The sequence below is a fragment of the Hippoglossus stenolepis genome, chromosome 6 (assembly GCF_022539355.2).
Source record: "Hippoglossus stenolepis isolate QCI-W04-F060 chromosome 6, HSTE1.2, whole genome shotgun sequence".
Classification (NCBI taxonomy): Eukaryota; Metazoa; Chordata; class Actinopteri; order Pleuronectiformes; family Pleuronectidae; genus Hippoglossus; species Hippoglossus stenolepis.
This window is the reverse complement of record NC_061488.1, coordinates 2,950,640-2,972,548: the sequence shown is the minus strand read 5'-3', so window position 1 is coordinate 2,972,548 and position 21,909 is coordinate 2,950,640. Positions and strand designations below refer to the sequence as shown.

Below are 21,909 nucleotides of genomic sequence, written 5' to 3'. Positions count from 1 at the left end.
GTAGAACATGGCCAACGTTATTAGCATTATGGCTAAACACCATTAGAACAGTAAACCCTCCTGAATATGTTTGAAAAATGACTTATTATCTATTAAAACAATATCAGAGAATAGCAAGTCACTTGAATTATGCAATATCATGTCTGTTAAAAGGTCCAGTGTGTAACATGTAGGTTCAAATGACCTATTGGCAGAGTTATTAGCTCTTAGTGATGTTTTCACTTGTGCGTTTCATCCAAATAGTTGTTTTCTTTACCCCCAGAAAGGGTCAGTTTATATTTAAATACTTTATATTTACATCCGGAGCAGGTCCTCTCTGTGGAGGCAGCCATGTTTTTACAGTAGCCCAGACTGGACAAACTAAAACACCGTACTGGTCCTGTGGTGTCATCCAAGTGTCCGTTAGCCCCTCGGAGCTGTGTTATCTACACCGGGTTTTTAGCCTTAATGTCCGTTGTGGTCCACGCGCAGACACGGGCTGAGGATAATAAACATTTAGGCTCAAAATTATGGAGTAAATGATGTTGTTTTGAGTTGAATTTGAATGTCGGGTCTTACAGACACTTGGATGAGACCACAGGAGCAGAATGAAAGACGAAAGATACAAACATAACATCACAAACATTACAATTCTTCATTATAATGTATACAAATCAACTGGACATGCATAATATATTTAGTTGACTTGTTTCCTCACATTATCCCGAAATGTTTCCAACAAACCCAGAGAAATCACCATCTTTATTCAAGGTAACAGGACGTTTCATATTGGTCGTGTTTTAACTGCGTCACATCCAATTTATCCGTCTCTGCTTTAACCTCCAAGGCCAAAGATCCATGATGAAGGAAAAACACTCTGCTAGCCTTCCATCTATTTGTATTGGCCACATTTAATGGATCATAAATATTCATTGACGTTTGCTGCTTAATGTGAAAACAACTTTAATACATTACATCATCTTAGTCGTGTCAGGCTACGTCATCGCAATGACGTCATCAAACAAGGTCTTTTGTTATTGTTTTGATTCAGAGACCCCCTAGTGGCTAAAGTTACATATTGTGTGTTTATACACATATTAATAGCGGGTCCTCTTCCGCGGCGTGGGCCATTGTTTTTCTACAGGAGCCCAGAAAGGACAAAACCAAACACGGGAGTGACTTGTCACTTCAGGATTCAGTTGGTTGGAATCTGCAGCTTCACTAATAGATCTTTTAGTCTTTGGTCTTAAAATACTGTACTTTTACGTTTGAGTGCCTCCAGTCAACCCTGATCCAAGATGACTACATATTTGCATGGCCTCTGAAATGTGGGGAGGGGAATCGAGAACTGGTTCCAGTTGGGATCCAGTTCAACCACATCCGAGCTTCTCAGTTCCTTGTGTGACAGATGATTTTTTTTGTAGGAACAGTTGTCAGAGATACTGTATTTATGAACAGTGAATATTGTTGCTGCTGCATTATGAAATGTGGTCAATCCTCTTTACTGCCGGAGAGTGAACTTGTCTCGCCTGTGTTTTGTCTTTTTTAACCTGCACCGTCAGGTAATAATCACGAGGTCACTGATCCGGTGGTCGATTGATAAGGAACGTTTTGTTTTGGTGGCGTGAAGGGAGTCACCGCCCGGTTTCAGATGAAGTTAATGTTTCTTTAATCTCTCTTGACTCTGGCGCCGTGGATCTTTGGCTCAGCCTCGTCTGTTGTGTGGGTTTGAAGCTGCAATAAAGCAAATAATTAACAAGGATATGTGACAGGAAATAAATTAAAAGTGCGGCAGCCTTATCAGCAGGTTCACACAATACAAAACAGGGTTGTGAGTCAGATTCTTTTGCATTCCTGCTCTTGGACTAAACGGTGTGTAAATCTTTAACCTTCCCTGGCGTTTCCTCTCAGGTGCTGCCCGTGGTCGAGGTGCTGTGGCATGGGCGACTTCCGGCCCCGCACCGTTTGGCTCGGCCACCCAGAAAAGAGGGAGCAGCGGTACCCCCGGAATGTCATTAACAACCAGAAGTACAACTTCTTCACCTTCCTGCCTATGGTGAGTGTCAGCCAAAGGTCACTCCTCCACCTTCTCCTCTCCTTAATCCCCCGAAAACCACCCACCTCTGGGAGCCCGACTCTCTGGTGTCATGCTGGACACTTTTTTAGAGATGTATAATATTTGTACTTCTCACATGACATCTTGACAGTGGCACTGCAATATAATAATGAGGTTTATCACTGGCTTCACATGTCAACATAACGAGACCTTCAGGTAAATATCAAGTGTCTCATGTTCAAATGAAGACATTTTAATGACGTGTCAGGAGGAGATAAATTCAGCCACATTGGCTTCACAATCCTTTTGCACCATTTTCCTCACGTTCACGTTCAGATGCTCAGACGAGTGTGGAAGTGACGGATGTGACTCTTCTTACGTGGACGGTTGTTACTGAGCTGCGTGCTGTTTTTTGACTCTGTGCATTTTCCTGCGATGATTTACATACACATTTGTTTTCCACATATTCAGTTGTCTCAAGATCTTAATTTTGTGTATGAAGGCCGACGCTGAAAGTAGCTCAAATTTGCAAACGCCTATTTGCATTGCAAAATGTCGTGCTTTTTATTTACTCTGTTCTTCTCACTAAAACATATTGTGAAGTATCTTTCTTATGTGCTGCTCGACACTTTTGGAAATGACTCAAGCTTTCCCCTGATTGTAATCTTGCACCGAGGTGGTAATGAAATTGAGCAAAGTCGTAGTATGTGTGTTGAACATAAGAACAACAACTGTGGAGGAACAACTATTTGTGTTTAAATGAGATTTGTAGACTGAACCTGTGTTGTGTTTTGTTAAAATCTTGACGGATATGTTGATATTTACCAGGGAAAGATATGAATTTGGACAGATTTGGCCAAAATATTTATATCGTAATAACCCTTTTAATAATTCTGATTGTGTAAGTCCAGTGTCGACAATCATTCCAAATCTTCGAGAGCAATATTATCAGAAAATGGCAACAACCAGTGGATCTTTGGCCTTTATGGATTATTAAACTGCTCAAACAGACATTTACAAAATTTACATTTACTAAATTAAAAGTGTGACGATGCCGTTATTGTTCGGTAAAACATTTCTGTCACTGATACATCTGCTCATATTTATTAATAAGTATCCCTAAGATGTCATTATCAAACCCATATGACTAATCAAGAAAGTGAAGATTGATATTCTACAGTTTAACCATAAACATTATAGAACCGGAAATAAGAAAATAAGCTTACAATTTTACATTAGATATAGATATAAACGGCTTATTCTTTAAAATAAGAAGTTTTGACATTGCTAAACATAAACACTGATACTGTTATTTCTGTGAAAGGCTCATAATCAGACCATTTATTTTTCAGCGAACCAAGACATTTGTTAAAGTTTCTGTCCGAATCAGTCGTCAGGCAAAACGATGTCCAGCAGTAAACGTCACTAATCTGCATAATAACTTGACCCACAGCAAATATTCCACTGAGTACTTCTCTTGTCTGTTCACAGGTGCTGTACAATGAGTACAAATACTTCTTCAACTTGTACTTTTTGCTTCTGGCCTGCTCTCAATTTATTGAAGAGCTGCGCTTGGGGGCCCTCTACACCTACTGGGTCCCTTTGGTACGTGTTATTTTTTTTTAACTGCTGCTTGTCCGGTCAATAGCATTTTTCTGTTCTTACATTTTTGTTCAGTGCATTATACTTTTGTATTTCCTACAAACACAGTTTCCACAGAACTCACAAACTTAATGTTGGTTTGTGGTTTTCTCCCTTTTTTAAATCTCCAGGGTCTTGTACTGATTGTCACCATCATGCGAGAGGCAGTGGAAGAAATAAGATGCTATCTCCGAGACAAAGAGGTGAACTCTCAGATTTACAGCAAGCTCTCAACAAGAGGTAAGGATCAGAGGCTCGGGGCCGAGTTGCTGATGTTTAGTCTGAGTTGATATCTGAGCCGTGTTGCTTATTTCTCAGCATCAGTGTCTATTAACTGTAGGAGGTGGGTCCTAATAAAACTTATTGGGGCTGGGGGAAATGGAAGGTAATTCAAAGCAGATATGTAAAAGTGTACATAAGAGGCCTTGGTATAAAGTGCTACCAGCAATAAAAAGCAGGAGACCTCTTGTGGTTTCCATCACTTTGTCCCTTTGATGTGGCAGCTTGTTTTACCCATAAACACAATGACTGGTTGCCGCCATGATAGCGGCCCCAGTGCATATTTTAGGGTTTTATAGAAACTGTATAGTGAAGAAGTCAAAGCCTCTCATCTCCTCGTCTTTCCTCTTCGGATACAGTTTGTTTCTGAGAGCTCTGACCTGAAGCTGACTTTTTCTTTGTTGATCTTTATTCTGGAAAATAGATTTTATTGCACAAACAGAGCAGATTGTGCTGTGAAGTCCCATGAACCCTAATGCAATAGCAATATTAATGTGCTTTAATGTCTTACATATGCAAAGCCCAGGGGTCACAACAAAAGGTCAAGGGTCGGTGATCTCTTCCAAACAATTTTGCCCCGTCGGTTCCAAATGGAAGGAGAGAAAAAGGCTCAGCTTCCCGAGCATTCCTACGAATCTGCGTGGAAAATTACTGGGCTGACTGGTGACACATGGGTTCACCGAGAGGAGACATTAGTAGTTGATTTTTTTTATAGACATGTTTGATTAAAAAAACACATTAAACTTTATTTTAATGCCAGGAGAAGAAGAATTAAATTCCACCGCTTTAAAAGTCTGTGTTCAGTCTGTTTGTTGAGAATTTAAACCAAACAATTGACTAATGTGAAGGTCTGATATAAACTTTAACGTGTGTAACCCGTGTTAACAAAGTGAATTAACCAAACGTTTATTTTTCTCTGTGTTCCAGGTACAGTGAAGGTTAAAAGCAGCGGAATTCAAGTGGGAGACCTTATAATCGTGGAGAAGGTTCGTTGCAGATTGCTTCATCCACATCTGTGACTAGTTTTGCCCTTTTTTGCTTTTTGCGTTTTTAAGGACTGTCAAGTTTCCATTTATATGAGAGTGGATAATGAGGGGGCAGTTAATCTTCTGTGCTCCAGTGGTGACTGAGGTGAAAGGAGTTAGTAAAGATTTTGTAATCTTGTGATCAATGCTCAGCTTCAGCCTGTCAACCTCGATGCATTCACAGTAGACATGAACCTAAAATACCTTCAATTAGATCTTGGACACAAATTCAGTTAAGTACTATTTATTGATATATATATTTTTAAGTAAGTTTATGGGTTTGTTCATAAGTTAGTTTGAGCTTTTGGGGTGAATCGTTGAGTGGATTCTCTGAGATCTTAGTACTTGAAATACGAGAAGCGAGCCCTGTGTTCAGTTTCCGACGGCTTCTCCCTGAATCACTCATTTCAACGTAGCTGAAGGAAAGGTCACACATGTTGTCCCACACATTTCACTAATATGACTGAGTGATTCAGAGTTATGTGGCTCACAATTCAGGGAGACACTTGAGCGGAGGTGAAACCAGTAGCTGACAAAGGAGAAAAGCTGTGGAATTTTTAAATTAACCTGCATTTCAAGGAGTCATAATACATCTTTATTAGACTATCGACCACTTAGCAATAATCCATAAACTGTTCGGGGACCAGAGCAGTGGAGGGGCCGGGTCAGACGGGGAGTAAAGCCTGGTCAGGGTCCTGTTCGGGCCACGACAGGATGATTTGTGCTGCAGGGGCTTATTATTGTGACTGGCTGGCCGTTGGTAATGTGGCACATGAAAAGCAAGAAGTCTTAACTCCGCCACAGTTAAAAGAGCAGAGGAGGAGGAGTGCGGGATCGGGAACTCATGTTTTTCTTTCTGCCCTTTTCTTTGTAGAACCAGCGTGTTCCTGCTGACATGATCTTTTTAAGGACCTCTGAAAGAAATGGTAAACATCTGCTGGTCATTCATCCAGATCTCCACAACAGACTGGCTGCCTGGCTGGCTGGCGGGCTGCCTGGGGAAATGACTTGTTTAAAAAAGGCGCTGAGGTGCAGGGATTAGCCCTGAGCCAGGACAGGAAGTCCTACAATGTCTAAATTGCAATTTAGGTCCAGTACTAAACTATCACTCAAAGTTCGGTGTGGCAGGGAGAATCGCCTCTGCATTAAATAGTGAGATGGGCATTGTAGACAAAAATGTTCCGTCTTTGTCTATCGCCAATTTTGTCTTTCAAATGAGGAGGAAATTAATGAAAAGAAAATCTGGGGCACACCCGAAAAAATCAAATGCAAACAGAAAACAGGAGACATGAGGAGGAGGCGGCCTCATCTGAATAATCAAATACGGATTAGAAGGAGATTCGCGAGTGATGACACCGACGTGGAGAGTTGCGTTGTTTTGTGTATTTGCAAATTTACAAAATTCAAAAAAAGGGCACAGCACATTTCAAATACCTTTTTTACTTTCAGCCTCCAGATAAACAAGTGTGACTGTGTAAGAGAAGCTTCATGCGTGTTTTGGTTGCGTCTTCCTGTTGGGGGAGGAAAAACAACAGCTTTGTTTTACTGGAAATAGTGCTTGGTTATCTCTCTTCCATGTGGAGGCCATTAGGTCAATTATGAAGAGCCTAGGCCAGGATGACGCATGCAGGCTGGCGGGGGGGATGGGCTTTGCTGGATGCCTCCACTTCTGCCCTTGCTTGATCCCACAAGTATTTTTGCAGCCAGGTCCCTCAGAAGTTGCTAATTCACGTGTGACTCCGGGTCAAATGTGTTTCAAAGCCCATTTAAATGTGGTTATTCACAAATCAGAACCACTGTCGACATGTAGCCTTCGATATGTATTGAAATCTAAACGTGTACATTCGGTGCCGTCATCCAGCATCAAGATAATGAGGCTCTTTGTCGCACTAAGCCTGTCTGTTGTTGCCCTCTAGGGGTAAGTGTGTTTCCTCCTGGCGTCAGTGGCAGCTCTTGTCCTCTCCTCCCTTCCAGGCTCCTGTTTCCTGCGGACTGACCAGCTGGACGGAGAGACGGACTGGAAACTGCGCCTCCCAGTGGCCTGCACGCAGAGACTGCCAACCGCTGCCGTGAGTCATGAATTAAAAGATGGAGGAGAGGTAGTGGGGGACAAAATTGAAAGTTGCGACACTGTGTTTATGACATTGCCGTGCAGTAAAAACGCCAGAATTCTGGACTAATTGCCACATGCGGACATGTCCAAGACCTGGTCCTCGGAGAATTTCATGGATCTGAAGGTTCGACTCAGACCTGATGAGTTCTTCAGCCTTATTTAAAAAAAAATATAGTGAATTTCAGGATTAAACACACAAGCCACTTTGAAGATGTAATTTGGGCTTTGAAAACTTGAATGGCACATTATAGACTAAATGATTAATCAGCAGATTGTTCTATAATATAATAATAATAATAATAATAATAAGCCTTATTTGTATAACACTGTTCTTAACAAAGTTACAGAGCGCTTCACAAGAGGATAAAACAACAATAAAGAAGAATAACACAACATCAAAAATTACAGTAAATTGATTGGGTCTAACTAAACCTTGAACTGCTGCTCCTGTCGCCCGCCTGTTTTTCTGACGATAAGCAGTTTTTGCCTCAGGATTCAGGATCTAATAAGAATAAAATAACAGCCATGTTTGTCAAACAAAGGTCAAGCAACACATTTTACTGGGAAGTCTCGTGGCCTCCGGCGAAAGATGTCAATTTAAAATGCAAAACTATAACGCAAACACCGCTCCTGTCAATCTGGATGTAAAGCTGCTGTCACAAAGAGATGAGGTGGCATTGGTGATTTTTAATATTTAATAAATGGCTAATAATGACCATTACTGGCTAAAAGTTGATTATCAGTCCATCAACAGAAAATTTGTTGGCCATTATTTTGATAGTATTATTTGTTTGAGGCATTTATCATTGATTCAGTCTTTTTAAATGTCCGGATTTCCTTGTTTTCATTGTCGTCTGTGAGAGTCAGTTGAATATCTTCGTGATGAATCGAGATAATAACGATCCGATTAATTGATAATGGAAGTGATTGTTAGTTGCAGCCATTTGTCTAAAAATGTTTTACAAACTTGTACGTTTTCACCTTATAACCCTGTTTTAAAACAAAAACGTCCACACTAACTTCTGTCCATACGAACACAGCTGATATAAGAAAATAAGAAATGTATGGAAATGTAACTGAAATCAAAGCACAGCTGTTGTATTTAATTTGTGGTTATAAAATCAGGGTTGTAGCTGGAAGTGACAGCTCCATTAACATGTAGTTTTAATGGAGCTGTGTCTCAGTCACTGTCTCCTACATGTTCACTTATCTTAAGACAGAAAGAGTCAAACCTGTTGATGAGAACAGCTTAAATATTACGTATTGAAACATTATATGTGTGAGCAGAGAACGAGGGAGAGAAGCAAACAGATAAAGGGTTGAAACCGGCTGAACCTCGGCTGAATGCAAATAAAATGTGATGACGTCACAAATATACTTTGCTTATTGTCGTTCAAGCTGCGTTCTCACGTTCACGTTATCGGCCCCACGCCGTCGAGCGTGTGCATGGTTTTCTTGTTTGAGGGTAAACGTCGTGTGCCTCTGGATTTACATATTTGTAAAAAATAAAGCAACTGCTATATTTGTCAAACAGGTGTGGGAATATTTTTTTTTTACTTTGAATGCCTCATAGCCTCAGGCAGAAGTTCTCAACAGAGCAAACGCTGCTGCAACACAAACTGTAAATGATGATTTAAAGCTGGATGCTGGTATCCATACGTAATATGTCATGTGACATAGTTAAAGATTAATTTGCTCTTCCCCCCGTTGACTAAAAACTAAATATCCCACATATGAGTGCAGCCATCTTCTCTTGTGACGCGATGTGGTGATCGTGGTGCAGAGGCATCGAGGTCCTGCCCTCAACCAGACGGCTGCACTCATATGTGGAGCTGTCACGTCGCCCATCTTTATACACAGTCTAATTATTCAAGTGACTCTTTTCCTGTGTTATTGATCATAAACCATTTTTCGAATGTGTTCCAGGACCTTCTCCAAATCAGATCCTATGTTTACGCCGAAGAGCCGAATATCGACATCCATAACTTCATTGGAACTTTTACCAGGGTGAGTGCTCACGTAACTATTCTGCTCCTTTTCAAACATGCCGCCCTTTATTTTAACTTCTTTAATGTGCTTGAATATCAACCATTTTATGTTTTCTATGGAGTGAACGTGGAAGCTTGTGCATGTTGGATATTACAACACGCAGCGGAACTTAGAGAAAACCAACAGAATAAGAGAAAAACTATCCACAAACTCATATCTGTGCATCTCTCTTTTTAATTTGTAAGCTTTCCTTCAGCCTGGACAAAACTCAGCAACATTGTTATTGAATTATAAACTCATTTGTGATACATAAGCATTATTAACATGGCAGCAGAGAAGGTCACGCTTGGTGTTCTTGTGTTTAGAAATCCCTGAGGTAGATGACCTGGATCTAAATAGGTGTTTTAACTCTTCAAGTTACGGTCTCTGCCTTCTGGAATAGCTGAGAACGTCCAGATCAGAAAGATGTCTGCAGCAGACAACACTTGATTAACTGTGCTACTGCAGACATCAGGCGAATTGTTGTCTCAGTTTCAGAGAACTACAAAGACCACGAAGCGTTCAGAACGTCCAACAGCAACATGAAAAGTACACTCAGCAGCGATAAATGCTGGGTAAACACCAGCCGTCGTAAAACCCAAAGCACAGTCTGCAATTCAAAAGAAGTTGAAGTCAGTGTTAGTTTAAAATAATATTTATATCAACACTGGTTTTATACGTGGCCTTTCTGGAATCCTAACTGACCGAAATCTGTGTTTAGTGATGGAGAACTATAATCACCTCATTCTGTTACATGTGTGTTTTCATGTCTGAGTAAAGGGATAAGGATTAGCCTTTGCAAAAGAATTCATAAAACTCACTTAAACAGACAGAGGAAGCCAGAAATGTCGTTATAGAAATGGTTATCGTGTCCGTTGAACACTCCTTTTTGTTTGCAGAACAAACAAGACAATTGAGTAGACGATCAGTTATTTGACGGGTTTGTGTGTCTCCCCCCCCCCCTCGTTACAGGAAGATGGAGATCCCCCAGTCAACGAAAGCCTCAGCATTGAGAACACCCTGTGGGCCAGCACCGTTGTTGCCTCTGGTAAATATCTGTCCGGGGGTAAAGAGGCCACTAAGACCCAGGAAGTAACCAGGACCAATCTTCCCTCTTAGCTTACAGCACTGAAAACCGCTCCAGGGCAGCTTAACACGATGCTAGAGAAAGTGTTCCTCTTCCACGGGCCGCGCTCACACGTGTTATCTATTAAGCAGTTGGACATCTGTGTGTATCCTATATTCCAAATGACATTCTTCATTTGTAAAAGTCTACACATCATGATTATGAGTCTGGGAATCATCGTCTTGACATATTGTATTTACACGTTGCTCCTGGATGATATTGGCCTGAAGCAGTTTCTTCTTTGGTCCCCCCCCCCCCCGTCAGGCACGGTGGTGGGGGTTGTGATTTACACAGGAAAGGAGCTGCGCAGTGTCATGAACACCTCCAACCCGAGGCACAAGGTACAGTGCTGTTGAACCACAATCATTCGGTCATTTCATTTGCACATTTGCAGATCTTAACATATACATTAATAGATGTTTTGCATCATTTTACCTACATGTCATGTGTGTGTTGGTCTGATGCCTAATGTTAACCTCTGTTGCCCGTGATAGGTTGGTTTGTTTGACCTGGAGGTGAACTGTTTGACTAAGATTCTGTTCGTGGCCCTGGTCCTGGTGTCACTGGTCATGGTCGCCCTCCAGCACTTCGCCGGCCGCTGGTACCTCCAGATATTTCGCTTCCTGCTGCTCTTCTCGCACATTGTGCCCATCAGGTGCGATTTAAAGATTCATCACCTGCAGTTCTGTATTCACGAGTTCACAGCTAAAGAGCACTACATTTATTTGTGTTTGTTTCTTGTTGGATGCAGCTTGCGTGTCAATCTGGATATGGGAAAGATGGTTTTCAGCTGGATGATTAAGAAAGACTCCAAGATCCCTGGGACGCTGGTGAGGGCGAGCACCATACCTGAGCAGCTCGGACGCATCTCCTACCTGCTGACTGACAAAACAGGTCAGACTGAGTGTGGGACTTTGAACTGAGCGGTTATAGAGCTGAGGATTTACCAAGGGAGTATCCAGTTGGACAGACTTAAGTTGTTTCCTGTCCTGGGGGGGGTGTGCTCCCTCAAAGCTGTTACTTATTGGCCCCTTAAATCATAAAAAAAAAAAGAAAAGCCTTTAGTCTCTCATTAATTCACACCTTTACTTCCATCAGTGCATTTCCTCAGACGCAAGGCGCTGCATGTCAGATTTACAGCCCTGGGGCCCAATTAAATGATCGGCCATTTCCTCATCCAGAGTGTGATAAGACCAGGGGGGGGGGGGTCTGTAGGTCAGGCTATTGTACGTGCGAAGGCCCACGAGGTCTTGAAAATGCTTTTAAAGTGAGTGTGAGGATACGGAGGTTGTGTGGAGTGACACAGTTTTTCAAACACAATCTGTGATTTATGTCTGTAAATTCTGTAAACTTTGAAGCCATTTCCGTGAACTCTGGAGAATGTCCGTGCAATCGGGTCCGGACCCTCTCAGGAGTTTGCCTTTTCACAGACTAAGAGCACAGCAGGAGATTATCCGGTTCACGACACAGAAAGAGGACGTCCTCAGCGACTGACTCGGACATTTACGTCCTCACATAGAGCCTCTTCCGGATAATTGCAGGAGATTAACCCGGAGTTCAGCACATGTCTAAAAGCAGCTTTATAGATTAGAACTATTAGTTCCCAATATTGTGTTTAATGCCCATTATCTAAAGCACCATCTCATAATTTTGTGCTGTTAGAAATTATGCTAAAATGTGGGGATTATTTAGTATTTTGCAATGAAGTGTAATTTGTAATGTGACCTTTTCCAGGGACTCTTACCCAAAATGAAATGGTGTTCCGGCGGCTGCACCTTGGAACTGTGGCCTATGGGATGGACTCGATGGATGAAGTGCAGAGCCACGTGTTCAGCGCCTACACACAGGTAAAATAAAATATGATATGAGAAGAAATGAAACAATCCATTCACAACAAAGATTGAAATTCCCAACAGCTTGGGAAAAGAGTAAAGCAAACAGACCTGGACATTGTTTTAAGAAACGTATCAGTTTGTGATTATTGTTTGGTTGAATGCTTCCTGTCCTCAGATGACACTCTTTGTCCCTCTGACACCAGAGGTTAGCGAAGCAGGAAACAGGATTAGCCCACAAGCGAAGCACTGACCGGACTTCTTTAATGACGCTACCATTAACCCCTGGAACGCACGGCTCTCTAAAAATAGCAAGGGGTTCACAATGCAAAAGCAAATTCCTCATGTTTTTCTTTGCACATCTGGTTATGTTTACGGGCCACTGTCACAGCAATGATTGAAGCTGGGTTTGGTTCGGCAACTGGTTTCTCAAACTTAAACCTACACGTTTTCCAATTAGCCTGTTGTATGTGTGCTTCTGTGTATTGGTGTATAAACCAGAATCGTATCTATTGCCGAACATAATAAGAAGAGAAAGAGGAGGCAAGATAAAGCAGTGATAGAGAAAGATAAAGACAGGAACCTAAAGAGCAATACATGTAAAAACCAAACGATCATTTTTCAGTTTGAGATTTTCCTGCAGCTTCTTTTCTTCGGTGAGTGTCTCAGCTCTTTTCAGATTCCTCTCACATCGCCTTCTGTGATTGTCCCTCAGCCCACCCATGACCTCCCATCCTCCCGGGCTCCGGCAGCCACCAAGGTCCGCAAGACCATCATCAGCAGAGTTCACGAGGCCGTGAAGGCCATCGCCCTGGTGCACAACGTGACCCCGGTGTACGAGTCCAACGGGGTGACGGACCAGGCCGAGGCGGAGCAGCATTATGAGGACACGTGCAGGGTCTACCAGGCGTCCAGCCCCGATGAGGTATGACGCCACACAGAACCAATCCACATTCCTACAGTTTGATTATTGACATTGATGCAGAAACATGACATGCAACTTTCAAAACCTAAAGGGCCGATGGGATATTTATGATTTATATTTGTCTTTAAATCATCAAATGGATCATAAAGGACTTTAAAGTACCCGTCCAGTCCAAAATATGTTTAGTTTTTTGTTGTTGTACGACTTTGCTTCACCTTTACCTTGCTGCTTTTAATTTTTTTGCTGAAAGAGAAAATTTATCTTATTCTGATATGCAACTTACACAAATGTGATGTGGAAACTTAAAGTCTTGAGTACACAAATATGGAAAAAATACTTTTTATGGAAGTAAAACATCACAAAGTATATTCACTAAAACTTCTGAAATGAAAAATAGTCACATTTTCAAAGATCCTGGATTTTTCAATGAGGAAGAAACAAGTAATTTTAAACTCATCAGAGCCAAATCTCTCTCTGTCTCTCTCTGTCTCTCTGTCTGTCTGTCTGTCTGTCTGTCTGTCTCTCTGTCTGTCTCTCTGTCTGTCTCTCTGTCTCTCTCCCCCTCCCTCCCTCCCTGTATCTGCAGGTATACTATTAAAATGCATTAAACAATAAGTAGGAAGTAAATTAGTGTGTGGAAAAGGACCCTTGAACGTTTCCCACATTTATAAAACAAAGAGATGAAATATTTCTGTCAGGTGGTGAACGTAAATAAAACACCACACGGCCAAAGACCTTTAGGTTGATGCACATCTCACACTTCATCTACCTAAACATCATTTTCTCGAGGCCAAACAGGGAAACGCAGACGGGAGAACAGACTTCCGATCTCAAGACGGAGAGTTCTTGGCTTTTTTCGGCCGCAGCCATTAATTTGATTGTCGCCGCGGCTTTCTTCCTTTAAAGGGGAACATTCCACATGTATGTCCTTGATCAGTGTGAATTCTTTGAACGTTAGGAAGAGGATGTGAAATTCAACTTGATCAGTTTCCTTTCGGTGTAAATACGGATTTCCTTAATGTGCCTCACAGCCCATTGCGCTTATCCCCTTCTGAATTTCCTCTTTGATAGTTTACATTAATAGAACCCTGTGTGCACGCGGTGATTAGAGAACTGGGCTTTGTATTGTTGCAGCTGTTCTACTCGGACATTGAACACGAGTTTAGATGATGTTCTCTGACTTGCTGAGCCCTGAGAGATGCAGCTCTGTACTTGTTCCACTCAACCTAGACAGAGATTCAGTTTGTGTTAGCCGGGCTTTCAGGAAGTCTTAATATAGGTTTGGGTTTTTGGCTGCGACACAATGTCAGTGACTGTTGAATACATGGGTTTCACCACATCAGTCCACAGTAACTTCTTTTTCTTTTGTGGTTTTCACTTTTTGGAGATCTCCACATGCAGAAGAAGGGAAGGTTGTCATGCGTTCATTTTGGTATTGGTAATAAAACCTCTGCGAAGAATATAGATAATTATAAATATTCCACCACCACCACTAAGTCTTGTGGAAATCCGCTCTGTAGTTTTTGCCCAATCCTGCCGACAAACAACAAACACATCATCCGACGATGACAGTTTGTGTGATTCACAAACGAAATCTGATATCTGAATCACTTTGCCTTTCAGCTCGTAAAACAAACACGTCCTCTACGTGGTGGTTCTGACTCAACGCCACTGGACGCAGCATTATCAGCCCAGTCATAAGTCTATGGCCAAGCCAGATGCTGCTGTTACAAGGTGGTGCTGTCGTGGCGGACACCGGATCCTCATGACCCCCACACACACACACACACACGGCGATTATTTCTAGGCCGTGACTAAGCACCATCTTCATATTTCCCAACCTGGATGACAAACCTTTACGGTAGCGAGAGTGATTCTGACGTTAAAGAGCATTGTCAGACTACGTGCTCATGCATTTCCAAAAATAAGACATTTTCGGGGAACCACAAATCCTGCGGTTTTAAAAGTTGGAACGTGGGGATGTTTGTTGGCTTTTCTCTCCTGTGGGTGTGCGTCCATTTGGCCTCTCTGCCATTAGCTCTGTCAGAAGATGGATGGTGAATTGGTCATGTGATCTGGCTTCTGGTCTGGAAGTTATTGGGCAATCCTCCCCCCCACAAACACACACACACACACACACACATTGTATTAATGGATGTCATCTGTCGTTTGTTCCGTCCTTCAGGAAGAATCAAGCAGGAACAATGTTTTCAGTTCAGAAACGGACGTCTCCTTCGGTTTATCGATCGATGGCTGTGAGTGCTGGAAACGCTGGAGCTATTGATTTGAAGCTAAATGGCGACTGTGCTTTCTGACCAGCTATTCTCCTCCAAAGTGTCTCCGCTGCTTTCTGTGTGATCCACGTAATGGAACATCATATTGACATAATGGCTTCTTCATGGGAATAACAGAAACCAGAGCAGTGGTCACTCTTCTCTCTTCTTAAACGATGATAATATTATAAAAAAACAACAACATGGCAGTCTGCTGGTCTTTACCTCCTTTATTTACAGGCGTGTGTATATTATTTTAAACCTCACCCACCGTCGTCTCTACTCTGTGTTGATAGGTGTCGCTGGTGCAGTGGACTGAGAGTGTCGGTCTCACACTGGTGGGACGAGACCAGTCCTCCATGCAGCTGCGGACCCCTACTGGCCAAATCCTGAACTTCACCATCCTGCAGATATTCCCCTTCACCTATGAGAGCAAGAGGATGGGCATCATAGTGCGGGTGAGAGCCACAGGGATTTCTCTACAGTAGCTCTCATGCATTATCATTTATCTGTTGTATTCTGTGTATGATTTTAAAAATAAGAACTTTATTGATCTCACACCAGGGGGAATAAAATAGGCAGTAAAATAGAAAATAAAATATTGAATTAAACAAAAATGCAGAGAGTATGTAGATAATATACACTTCTCACTACAGACAAATATTACTTGTAGAGAAACATACTTTAGTAAAGTTTTTAAAGCACAGGATGTAAAAACTGTATTTGTGCATTAAGTATATGGACGTATTGAAATACACTTATAAACATAAGCATATATAGCTTTTTGTAATTATATAGGTAGGTACAATATGAGTATGTATAAAATCACTGTAGTATACTAAATAGCAGTATAATATATATATATAGGATATAGGTGTCTTTCACAATAAAAGCATACATCTAAAAGATAATGTAATTCAGTTACAGTCAGTGGTTGTAGCTGTGATGCTGCTCAGTACTCGACACTGACTTTCACATGAAAATCCCCCAAAACATATTTATTTTATAGGATATTATCTGAGGAAGACTTTACCTTACAGCGACCTCTGACTAAGTCCGATGACTAACTCTATTTGTGTTGGCTGGATTACGAGTCAGGAAGCCTGGGATCTTGAAACTTGACTTCCTCGCGATAATATTTTCAAGCCAAACTCTGTGAATATCAAAATAAGTTACGCATTTCTAGGCAACACAAAATTCTCCCAGCCGCACGTTGGCTCACGTGGGTATTGAGTGGAAATTTTCTTCTCAGCGAAGCGTACTCGGGTATTTCATGTTGGGGTTTGTCAGGTTTTTATATCCTGTTCCTGTCTCACACTGAATTAACTGAGACGATTTGTTTTGTAGGATGAATCAACCGGGGAGATCACTTTCTACATGAAGGGGGCTGATGTGGTGATGGCCGGCATCGTCCAGTACAACGACTGGCTGGAGGAGGAGGTGGGTTTCCCTCGTTTTCACAAATCAAAGATGCAACGACCGTGGTTTTATTGCTGTTACCTGCTGACTCCAGATGTTCTCTCTGTTTTCAAGTGTGGAAACATGGCGAGGGAAGGTCTGAGGGTCCTTGTGGTCTCCAAGAAATCCCTGACAGAGGAGCAGTATCAGGATTTCGAGGTGAGCGGTCAACCCACAGCGATCCGAGGCTCAGATGACTGTGTCTCATTTTCTTTGGTTATTGTGTAGTTAAATCACACAGAAATAAGACGTGTTGCACATTTGTTTCACTCAAAACTCTCGAAATCTGTAGCAGAAGGATATTTATTTCCAAAGGTCAAAGTGTGTTCTTGGGTAATTGGAGTAACCTCTGACCTCCACCACCACTTCTAGCCTGTACACCCCCCACACCCACCCACACACACCCAGGCCCCACTCATTGTTTGAGCAAGGCAGGGCCGTCTCCCCTGCAGTCTTCATCCCCAGGCCCATTACTGAAGTGTATAATTGTGTGAGCAGAGCGGGTGGGCAGCAGTGACTCACCGACTGAGTCACGCACAGAGTTTGTGTTCCTGCATGAGTCACACTCTGATTATTTTTTGCTTTATCTCACTCTCAAAAATTGCCCTGGAGCTGGAACCCTGAAACTGGACTCGAACCAGTTGATCAATGTCTGTTCTGTACTTCCAGCTCTTTTAAAACGTTGTGGTTCTCAGGGTTCATATTTAAACTGAAACTTAAAATATTCTATATGGAGGGTTTCAGTACATGTTGGATGTCATGTGTTGGATGTTGTGAAGTTCTTCTCCCTGTGTTTTCATTTATCTACCACAGCTGGTGGCCATATTTATACTTTCTCCTTCTATTCCTGGCCCTTTCTCCGTCTTTTTGTCTTGCAATGATTTTACCTCATTTAAAACCAGTTCAAACTATTCCCATCCCTCGGCTGCGTCCCCCAGGCGCGGTACGTCCAGGCCAAGCTCAGCGTCCATGACCGCTCTCTGAAGGTGGCCACGGTGATTGAGAGTCTGGAGATGGAGATGGAGCTGCTGTGTCTGACGGGGGTAGAAGACCAGCTCCAGGCCGACGTCAGGCCCACCCTGGAGATCCTGCGCAATGCAGGCATTAAGGTTTGCAGGGGGTTGACTGATGGCCTCATGCTCACAGCAGCAACACATTGAAAACACAAAACATAGAAACAAGACGAGTAGTTGTGTTTTTCATATCTGTCTGTGTAAAGAAAACCCATTCAAGTGCCTCATTTAAGTATTAAAAACTAGAGTAAATTGGAATTAATTATATTGACATTTCAATTGGAAGCTGGTCGGCAGACTTCAGGGGGTCAGTAAAATATTTTACCACATTTTTATGGAGACATTTGGTTTTGAGAATCATAGAAGCTGATTTGTGACTGTGCTCATGGTCCCATTTGTTCTGAATTTAAAAGGTCAGTTCACTAAAAAATAAAATAGATAGTCTGAGGGGAATTTGCTCAGTTTCTGTGATTGTGAAGATTTCTCCCCCCCCCCTGCAGTACAGTGAAGGTAAAAACAATAATTTCATCTGCTTAATACATTTAACATTTAAATCAATAGTGTATCTGTCCACAAACTGTGTCCTTGTAACTCAAAGTTTTCATTTGGGACTATTAACAGAAAGCCGCTCCAGTGAATCTGTCACACGTCACCGCTGAACCTTCAAAATGTCGTTTGTCAATCCTGTGATTCAGTGAATCTCTGCTGAGTCAGAACATCAGTGCATCTTATAAAACCCATAAATTCTCCACAATATCTCTTGTAGGTGTGGATGCTGACCGGAGACAAGCTTGAAACCGCCACGTGCACCGCGAAGAACGCTCATCTGATCACCCGCAACCAGGACATCCACACCTTCAGACCGGTGAGTGCCGGACAAGGACTTCTCCGTCTTCCTGTTTGTTTGCACGTAACAGGTTTTCAGTACCGCAGAGTTCAACGCAGTTCAGTGCACCGCTGACGGTTTCCCTGACTCCCGTCGACCCACGGGCATCCACCTTCCGTGCGGCCGAGGCCCATTTGCTCGTGGTCATGCAGCTCCACACAACTACGCACGCAGCCCAAGCCAGAATCCACAGCTGAATAAATCACCTCCCACCAGCGAAGGCATCCAAGCCAGTGTCAGAGGGAACAAACAGGCGTTCGCTCAGCGGCCAGCGCGGAGAAACCAGCTGAACCACTCCCAGAGGGAACATGCAGAGGGCTCACTTCCTAATTTGTTTTTCAGGTTTCAGGCTCTCTCGTCGCTTTGATAGTCCCCCTTCTGCCTTCCTCTCTGGAGCCGCGCCAGAGCAGCAGGAGCGCCTGCCATATAGGAAGGTTACAACTTGCGCACAACTGCGGTTACTGGAAGAGGAAAACAATGGTTGGCACGGCTTGAAAACCTCTGTCCCAGTGGACGGGGGAGTGCTGACTGGGCCTGTTGCACATACATCTGGATTAGTTTCCTGGTGGCCACCAACAGCCTGATCTGGATTGACGTATGAATAGTCAGCGGCTGAAGGATATTCATACCGGAGCATAACTCGCGTTGACAGATTAACACCGGGCCTCGTCAGTGCCGCATTTTTGGAACATTTGTAGATCTATATTTGAAACTGACAAAATTGTGAGGAGCCTCAGTTGATTTTACATTCTCCCACGTCCCAGTTTCCCATCTCAATTAAGATTAAGAACAAGATAAGGAACAAAGAACTAAACATACAATAAACAAACAGGGAAACTTTAATATATGCCCGTATAGTTCTAATTTAGTCATCTTCTTGTGCACATTGATGTAACTACACATGATTTAATTGAATTTTTCTTCACAAAAATATTTAATAGTTAACGTTTGGATGCATTGCTCTGCTAAAAAGGGCGATAATCAAATTTTATCTTCTCACTAATTCCCAGCGGAATCTTAATGATTTGATAATAAACTCGTATAACTTTACAACATGCTGTTATCTGAAGTCCCGTTGTAATAAAGACACTAAGACGTATTATCAGAGCAGTTAATCGTTCACTAGTTGGACGTCTGGCAAATATGCAGTCGCTCTCACGTTTGTCTTTGCTGCAGCTGAAGTGAAACGAGCTGCGATTCTTTCTGATAACGATCGGGGCGTTGACAGATTGTCGTCCCTGATACGTCTTCGTGTGGAGTTTCTCTTCTGTGTGTGTCTGTGCTTTCATATGTGTGCAAAGATGAATGTGGTTTCCACTGTCACAGGTGACAACGCGAGGGGAGGCCCACCTGGAGCTCAACGCTTTCAGGAGAAAACACGACTGCGCTCTGGTGATATCGGGGGACTCGCTTGAGGTGAACACTGAGTGTGTGTGTGTGTGTGTGTGTGTGTGTGTGTGTGTGTGTGTGTGTGTGTGTGTGTGTGTGTGTGTGTGTGTGTATCTAACCCTCCTCCCACTGATTTAAAGCTCCTTATGAAACTCCAACATATATATTTTCTGTGTGATGCATGATAATATCTGCCAGTGAAGGACGTCTGGAAGTGGTATCTGTGGTTAGAGTCACTGTCTGAGCTGCAGCAGGAGTTTAACTGTTCCATGCGGTGGCCTGAAGTTTCTCACCCGTTTGCTCTGATCGGCCTGTCGCAGGTTTGTTTGAAATACTACGAGTACGAGTTCATGGAGCTTGCGTGCCAGTGCCCCGCTGTGGTCTGCTGCCGCTGCACGCCCACTCAGAAGGCCCAGATTGTGCGGCTGCTGCAGGAGCGCACCAACAAACTCACCTGCGCTGTCGGTGAGTAGGAAACCGTCCAACAGCTTCTCTCCTCCTTCTCAAAAGGGAATCGGTCTCTTCAGCTTCTGACATGATTTTGTTCTCTATCTTTTTTAAATTGTGTGTTGTTAAAGTTATACTTTATCTATATCCTCCTCACTGTCACTGTCCCTTTATTCTACTAGTCTGATTTAAATGTTTTTAAGACACATGATTTCCGCTGCAGAACTTATACAACATGCAGCTGCACCTGCACATTACCACGCGACCTATATATCGGTTGGCTGTTTAAAAATTGGCCGATATGAGTCTGTCACAGACGTGTCAGTATCAAACCTTTCATTTAGCAGAAGAAGCAATGCAATTTATGTTTATATTTTACTTTTAAAAAAGTCTATTGTCTTAATTTAAGTTATATATATTTGGTTGTATCTGTGTTTACTTATTATTTAGTTTTTTATAATACAATTTGTAGTTAAACCATAAAAAACTAAACTAAATAAACTTCTATTACACAAGTATTTGACGACGATCTTGCTTTTCAGTAAAATCACATTGTGATGACAGAATCTTGTAATTTAATTTAGTTACAAAACTCTCTGCTTGATATCAGTGATTCACACAAATACAACACTTAAAAAATAATTAAATAAGTCACAATGCTCAATGGATTCAATCTCAATCTACGTGTTTATTTAGTATTGTGTGGTTTAATGTGTTTTTCATGAATCACTCGGCGCCGTTATCTAATCTTTTATCTGGTAAATTCCAAGCAGACATTTTATCTTCCTCTTACTGCAGCTCTGATCTCTGAATCAGGCCAGATTCAGGGAGTGTCTCATAACACAAACACACACGCACACACACACACACACACACAATACTTTGACCAACAGTTTGTATTGGTGAGTCACTGATGTGAATCCTGACACTTCCATGCCTTTTGTTTTCTCTTAGGGGACGGAGGAAACGATGTCAGCATGATCCAGGAAGCCGACTGTGGCGTGGGAGTGGAGGGAAAAGTAAGACTCCCTCCGTCTCATGGCCTCACACCGACGTGCCGCTCTCACAGATTCTCTCTTTGTGTTTCCTGTAAAGATCCCTCTCACGTTCAGAAACATGTAGAGGGACGTGTGCACACAGATGATTCCTCTTTATGAGGATCTATTGTCTGAGTTGAGGAAGTAACGATGACAGGATGCTTTTGAGCTCAAGTAAAAAAGTAAGAGTTTCTCATCCGTCCGCCCCTTGAATCTCTTTCTGTGACTTTCCTGCAAAGATGGACACATGAAATTTACTCCGACATGAACCTCGTGCATCTTCAGTATGTTTTCAACATTTGGGGGAAATTATAATTGGAAGACATTTTGTGAAGGGGCGGAACATGATGACTTTTTAAAACTCAGACATGTTAAGTGGACTGATGTGTGTCTGTGTGTGTG

The 21,909-nt window shown here is 42.4% G+C and overlaps 1 protein-coding gene across 1 annotated transcript in view; it reads left to right on the top strand.

The window, feature by feature from the left end:
• The window catches only part of LOC118111093 (probable phospholipid-transporting ATPase IIA), a 29,934-nt gene that overhangs the window by 782 nt on the left and 7,243 nt on the right, over window positions 1-21,909 (top strand). Inside the window, exons 2-22 of the mRNA XM_035159420.2 lie at window positions 1,891-2,035; window positions 3,527-3,640; window positions 3,808-3,916; window positions 4,883-4,941; window positions 5,855-5,906; window positions 6,955-7,049; window positions 9,020-9,100; window positions 10,094-10,169; window positions 10,512-10,588; window positions 10,742-10,902; window positions 10,999-11,141; window positions 11,982-12,094; window positions 12,795-13,004; window positions 15,574-15,735; window positions 16,625-16,717; window positions 16,811-16,894; window positions 17,674-17,844; window positions 18,515-18,613; window positions 19,961-20,050; window positions 20,344-20,488; window positions 21,425-21,489. Of these exons, the coding sequence (XP_035015311.1) occupies window positions 1,891-2,035; window positions 3,527-3,640; window positions 3,808-3,916; window positions 4,883-4,941; window positions 5,855-5,906; window positions 6,955-7,049; window positions 9,020-9,100; window positions 10,094-10,169; window positions 10,512-10,588; window positions 10,742-10,902; window positions 10,999-11,141; window positions 11,982-12,094; window positions 12,795-13,004; window positions 15,574-15,735; window positions 16,625-16,717; window positions 16,811-16,894; window positions 17,674-17,844; window positions 18,515-18,613; window positions 19,961-20,050; window positions 20,344-20,488; window positions 21,425-21,489 (2,344 nt within the window). The remainder of the gene's footprint in view (window positions 1-1,890; window positions 2,036-3,526; window positions 3,641-3,807; window positions 3,917-4,882; window positions 4,942-5,854; window positions 5,907-6,954; window positions 7,050-9,019; window positions 9,101-10,093; window positions 10,170-10,511; window positions 10,589-10,741; window positions 10,903-10,998; window positions 11,142-11,981; window positions 12,095-12,794; window positions 13,005-15,573; window positions 15,736-16,624; window positions 16,718-16,810; window positions 16,895-17,673; window positions 17,845-18,514; window positions 18,614-19,960; window positions 20,051-20,343; window positions 20,489-21,424; window positions 21,490-21,909) is intronic.